Here is a 6,986-nt window from a genome sequence, read left to right on the forward strand (position 1 = left end):
CCTGGGTGGCTCAGTTGGTTAAGCGACTGCCTTCGGCTCAGGTCATGATCCTGGAGTCCCGGGATCGAGTCCCGCATCGGGCTCCCTGCTCGGCAGGGAGTCTGCTTCTCCCTCTGACCCTCCTCCCTCTCATGCTCTCTGTCTCTCATTCTCTCTCTCTCAAATAAATAAATAAAATCTTAAAAAAAAAAAAAAAAATCAAATATAAACAACATGTGAACTCAAGAGCTTGATATGTGCTAGTTATACTTTTTCTAATCCATGTTAAATAAATATATCAATATTGGGGCACGTGGGTGGCTCAGTCGTTAAGCGTCTGCCCTCGGCTCAGGCCATGGTCCCAGGGTCCTGGGATCCAGCCCCGCATCGGGCTCCCTGCTCGGCGGGAAGCCTGCTTCTCCCTCTCCCACTCCCCCTGCTTGTGTTCCCTCTCTCACTGTCTCTCTGTCAAAAAATAAATAAAATCTTTAAAAAAAAAAAAAAATAAATATATCAATATTAAAGTTAAAAAAATATCCATGTATCCTCTAAAAATCATTTGGGTCTTACCGGGGTATGTGAGATCCACTTTACAGAACCATGCTAATGTAACACTAGCAGCAACCACACAGTGCCTGACAGATAGCACGCCTACGCCTGCAGTAGATGGGGGCTCGAGTTGAGGTTATAAAGACTTACCTTGCTTTTGGCTTCCAGACGTAAAACACGACTAGTCTTTGTGATTGGGTCTTCATGCCCAGTTTCCTCAAACAGTTTGCCCTCTGCAAACTTGTACGTGTAGTATTTTGGGGGACGTATTGGAGAGCAAAGCTGAAAGGGGCAGTTCTTCGGGTCTGAATTTGTATCCATTATGAATCCACAGGCCCAAGGAGGGAGCTAAAGAAATAAAAGTTATTTTTACTCTTTATCTAGACATTAAGTATCATTAATTAAATTCCTGAGTCTGCTACAAATAAGATAAGGACATCAAGTTTACTTTTATCCACTATACATAATGCCTCATTTAAATATTATCTCAGCACAAATATATTTCGAGTAACAAATGAACAGACCTCTACACTGATGACCAATAAAATAAGGACAAATTATAGGAAAGTGGTTTATCATGACTCTGGATTTACATAATACCTCCTTTAATAAAGATTATTATTTTGGGTATGGTTAAGAAAAAGAGCAAATCAAATCCTAATTCCAGAGCCCAGCCACATCTCCAGATCTCTGTTCTCCTGGGTCACGAAATCTCTCTCATCTGTTTTACTAATTTGCCCCCAGCCCTCCGCCTGCTGCCCAGACAGCCACACTGATGACAGTTATTATTCCAGGGCTACAAACTGGCGCAGCAGCACTAACGCACTTACAGTTTGTTTCTAACTTTAGCTCCCAGGCTGACTATTGTGCAGAACAAAACCTTTCCTGACATATCCACTCTGAGGGACTCACAGCTACTATGATTAGGATTCTTAACTTTAAGAAAAAAAGGAAAGGAATCAAAATGTATTCTCTCAGAGCAGCAGGGTCCAGTTTCAAGCCTGCCACTAACATCCCCCTTACACCTTTCAAAGAACTCTGGTAAACAGGCTGACAGAGTGTAAGAAATGCTGCCGAGAGTTAGAACATTAAAAGAAAACTGCCTTTCTTTTCCTGAGTAATTGTAGAAAGAACAAATTCCTTAGAAAATCAGAGGTCTTGGCACAGCAATGTCACTGGTGGACACTATTCAAAAAGGGTTAGGTGGAGGCTGTGTGCATAAAGAGTGCACCATCTAACCTGTAGAAACTACAGCCAAAGAGCTTATGTTCACAGAGCAATTAATCCAAAGAATCTAGCTTCCTGAAACACGATAAGGATATATATTCACAATGTCTCTTAAAGACAGTTCCTAATTTACTGTCCTCAGATTGAGGATTATGTTCAAGGATAATGTTTATTTAAGTGCAAGCCATAGAACTGGAAAGCATCCCATGACATGTCAAAGTTGGGAAGTCTGGCAGCATAAATGGAGTAAACAGAGACCTTAGTGGGGTAAAAGCACCACCGCTACTCACCTTGTAAGCAGGTTTCAGAAAGAGGGGACACAGTGCCTCAGTCCACAGAGGCACAAGTTTTTCTGTTCTTTGGTGAAACTTAAAAAAAAAAAAGGTTCCACGTGCCCCGTGTGGTAAGTGGTCATACTTTTAGACCAAGTGGTTCCAATAAATAAATAAACTCTTTCACGTGTATTTCTTAAAGTACTGGGATCAAGGTTAAAGTTTTACCATAACAAAACTGTTCCATGGCTATGGACTTCTTAAAGTTTGCCCAGCTCATGTGGAAAGAAGCATTAACCGTCTTAAGGATACCTTAAGCCACATTTCCTACTGAGAAAAACCTGTAGTACCATCTGGGTATATTAATGGACAGCACCTGAGAATAATTTTAAGTTGGCTAGGTGATATGCAGATATTTCTTACATATTTGACAGAAACAGTTTCAGCTTTAGCATTCTACCAGCAAATCATAGTCATTTATTTCACTGAAAGAATGATTAAGACACACACGCTGAAAGAAAACTGGCCCAGGTATGTAAACACCTCCATGTAAACTGATGTTAGTACAGAACAAAAAAAAATTTCCCAATTTGCTTAAATTAAATATAACCAATTAAAATATCATTACTTCTTTTTGTGGAAAAAAAAAATTACCAGGAAAAACTGATGATATGATGACCAAGGATAGGAGCCAAATATATTAAGGATTTTACCTTTCTGTTGCTCAGATTGAGTTTAAAAAAGCCTTTTAGTCAAGTGCCTACTGAAATGTTACATACAGAAATACTTTATAATCCAGTTTGCTTAAAGATTTTGTCCTTTGTGATTGACACTGTCTATGCATATTAATCAGTATTACCTAGTTCATGAAAGACTCCGATCTATAAAATTTTCTTTAAGTAGAACCTAGTATATAATGTAGTATTTGATTCCATGTGTTGATGACTCAGAACATTATAACAAGGCCTAACAGGTACTACAGGCTGGGAGGTCAGGGAATGAAGAGACAAAGGATACAGAATAAATTAAAGACATGATGTTCCATTGGAGACACTCCTGGAAGTCTCAGGCCCTCGGGAACAGGGGAAAATACACTGCAGGGCACTATAGGACCTCTTCTTCATAAAGCCATTACCCTCAACAACAGGAGACACAGCTGACTTTCCTAACACACAGAGATAGGCACAGAGACTAGACAAAATGAGAAGACAGGAATTTGTCCCAAATGAAAGAACAGGACAAGGCCACAGCCAGAGATCTAAGTGAAAACAGATATAAGTAACATGCCTTATGAAAAATTTAAAGCAATGATCATAAGAATACTCACTGGACTTGAGAATAGAGTGGAAGAGATAAGTGAAACAATTAACAAAGAGGTAAGGAATAACATAGCAGAGATAAAGGGCTCAATAAACGAAATGAGACACACACTTGATGGAATGAATGAACAAGAGGCTGGAATAAGCAGAGGAATGAATTAATGACCTAGAGGACAGAGTAATGTAATCAGGATGAGTAAATGAGAGAAAAAAGAATTATGCAAAATAAGAAGAGACTTAGGGAACTTAGTGACTCCATCAAACATAGTAACATTCCTATTATAGGAGTCCTAGAAGAAGAGAGAAAAAAGGGGCAGAGAACTGATTTGAAGAAATAATAGCTGAAAACTTCCCTAATCTGGGGAAGGAAACAGATATCCAGATCCAGGAGGCAAAGAGAACCCCCAATGAAAATCAATAAAAGCAGATCCATACCAAGACATACTGTAATTAAAATGATGAAATATAGTGGTAAAGAAAAAAATATTAAAAACAGCAAGACAGGGGCGCCTGGGTGGCTCAGTCATTAAGCGTCTGCCTTCGGCTCGGGTCATGATCCCAGGGTCCTGGGATTGAGGCCCGCATCAGGCTCCCTGCTCAGCGGGGAGCCTGCTTCTCCCTCCCCCACTCCCCTTGCTTGTGCTCCCTCTCTCGAATAAATAAATAAAACTTAAAAAAAAAAAAAAAAAAGCAGCAAGACAAAAGAAGACTGTTACATACAAAGGAAACCCCATAAAGCTATCAGTGGGTTTTTCAGCAGAAACCTTCCAAGCCAGAAACGAGTGACATGATGTATTCAAAGTGCTGAATGGGAAAAACTTGCAGCCAAGAATACTCTATCCAGCAAGGCTATAATTCAGAATGGAAAGAGAGATAAAGTGTTTTCTAGACAAAAACAAGGAGTTCATGACCACTAAACCAGCTGTGCAAAAATTTTTTTTTTTAAGATTTTTAATTTATTTATTCATGAGAGAGAGAGAGGCAGAGCGAGAAGCAGGCTCCCAAGGAGCAGGGAGCCTGATGCGGGACTCGATCCCAGGACCCTGAGATCATGACCTGAGCTGAAGGCAGACGCTTAACCATCTGAGCCACCCAGGCGCCCTGTGCAAGAAATCTTAAGGGGGATTCTTTGAGTGAAAAGGAAAGATCAAAAAAGACAGCATGGGGGCACTTAGGTGCTCAGTCGTTAAGTGTCTGCCTTTGGCTCAGGTCATGATCACAGGGTCCTGGGATTGAGCCCTGCATCAGGCTCCCTGCTCAGCCGGAAGCTTGCTTCTCCCTCTCCCACTCCCCCTGCTTGTGTTCCCTCTCTCGCTATCTTTCTCTGTCAAATAAATAAAATCTTAAAAAAAAAAAAAAAAAAAAGACAGCATGACTATAGGAAGCACAAAAGCAGTAAAATGAACTCACAAAATAAAAGGATGTAAACTATGACACCATATACCTAACTTGGGGAGGAGAGGAGTAAAGAATGGTTCAAACTTAAATGACCATCAACTTAATATAGACTTTAGCTAATATGCAGCAGAGGTTATATAAAAACCTAATGGTAACCACAAATCAAAAACCATTCATAAACATGCAAATAATAAAGAGAAAGAAATCCAAATACATCACTGTATTGCTGAATGATGAGAGAAAGGGAAGAAAGGATCAGAAAACAAACCATAAAACAAGTAATAAAATGGCAATAAGTACATACCTATCAATAATTACTTTGAATGTAAATGGACTAAATGCTCCAATCAAAAGATCTAGGGTGACAGAACAGATAAAAAACAAGACTCATCTAAATGCTGCCTACAGGAAACTCATTTTAATTTTTATTTTTTATTTATTTATTTTTATAAAGATTTTTTATTTATTTATCTGAGAGAGAGAATGGGAGACAGAGAGCATGAGAGGGGGAGGATCAGAGGGAGAAGCAGACTCCCTGCCAAGCAGGGAGTCCGATGCGGGACTCGATCCCGGGACTCCAAGATCATGACCTGAGCCGAAAGGCAGTCGCTTAACCAACTGAGCCACCCAGGCGCCCCAGGAAACTCATTTTAGACCTAAAAACACCTGCAGATTGAAAGCGAGGGGATGGAGAAACATTTATCATGCAAATGGATATCAAAATAAAGCTGGAGTAGCAATACTTATAAAGGACAAAATAGATTTTAAAGACTGTAACAAGAGACAAAGAAGGACACTATATAATAATAAAGGAGACAATCCAACAAGATATAATAATTATAGATATTTATGCACCCAACATGGGAGCACCCAAATACATAAAACAGTTAATAAGACACATAAAGGAACTAATCGGCAATAATACAATAATAGCAAAGGACTTTCATGCCCCCCTTACATCAATGGACAGATCACCTAAAGAGAAAATCAACAAGGAAATGATGTCGTTGAATGACACACTGGACTAGATGGATTTAACAGATATATTCAGAGCATTACATCCTAAAACAGCAGTATACACATTCTTTTCAAGTGCACATGGACCATTCTCCAGAACAGATCACATATTAGGCCACAAAACAAGTCTTAACATATTTGAAAAGATCTAAGTCATACCATGCATCTTTTTTGGACCACAGTGCTATGAAACTGGAAGTAAACCACAAGAAATAGTCTGGAAAAGATCACAAATACATGGTGGTTAAATAACATGCTACTGAACAATAAATGCGTCAATCAGGAAATAAAAGAAATAAAAAAGTACATAAAAACAAATGCAAATGGAAACACAATGGTTCAAAACCTTTGGGATGCAGCAAAAGCGGTTCTAAAAGTAAAGTTTATAGCAATATAGGCCTACCTCAAGAAAAAAAAAAATCTCAAACAACCTAACTTTACACCTAAAGGAGCTAGAAAAAGAAGAACAGAATAGAGAGCCCAGAAATGGACCCTCAACTCTATGGTCAACTAATCTTCGACAAAGCAGGAAAGAATGTCCAATGGAAAAAAGACTGTCTCTTCAACAAATGGTGTTAGGGAAAATTGGACAGCCACATGCAGAAGAATGAAACCAGACATTTCCTTATACCACACACAAAAATAGACTCAAAATGGATGAAAGACCTAAATGTGAGACAGGAGTCCATCAAAATCCTAGAGGAAACACAGGCAGCAACCTCTTTGACCTCAGCCGCAGCACCTTCTTCCTAGAAACACTGCCAAAGGCAAGAGAAGCAAGGGCAAAAATGAACTATTGGGACTTCATCAAGATAAAAAGCTTTTGGGGCACCCGGGTGGCTCAGTTGTTAAGCGTCTGCCTTCAGCTCAGGTCATGATCTGGGGTCCTGGGATCGAGCCCCGCATCGGGCTCCCTGCTCAGCAAGGAGCCTGCTTCGCCCGCTCCCACTCCCCTTACTTGTGTTCCCTCTCTCGCTTTGTCTCTCTCTGTCAAATAAATAAAATCTTAAAAAAAAAAAAAAAAAAGATAAAAAGCTTTTGCACAGCAAAGGAAACAGTCAACAAAACCAAAGAAAACTGAAAGAATGGGAGAAGATATTTGCAAATGACACATCAGATAAAGGGCTAGTATCCAAAATCTATAAAGAACTTCTCAAACTCACCACCCAAAGAACAAATAATCCAATCAAGAAATGGGCAGAAGACATGAACATTTTTCCAAAAA

The 6,986-nt window shown here is 39.5% G+C and overlaps 1 protein-coding gene across 6 annotated transcripts in view; it reads right to left on the reverse strand.

The window, feature by feature from the left end:
* The window catches only part of PREPL (prolyl endopeptidase like), a 78,948-nt gene that overhangs the window by 34,883 nt on the left and 37,079 nt on the right, over positions 1-6,986 (reverse strand). For all 6 annotated transcript variants that reach the window (XR_014149259.1, XM_031017060.2, XM_031017059.2 and 3 more), the window contains one exon: positions 679-876. Coding sequence is in view for 5 of the 6 variants with exons in the window: in XM_031017060.2 (XP_030872920.1) it covers positions 679-876 (198 nt within the window). In the remaining variant the exon portion in view is untranslated. The remainder of the gene's footprint in view (positions 1-678; positions 877-6,986) is intronic.

This window comes from Leptonychotes weddellii, chromosome 10, assembly GCF_054177405.1.
Source record: "Leptonychotes weddellii isolate Sample4059 chromosome 10, ASM5417740v2, whole genome shotgun sequence".
Lineage (NCBI taxonomy): Eukaryota > Metazoa > Chordata > Mammalia > Carnivora > Phocidae > Leptonychotes > Leptonychotes weddellii.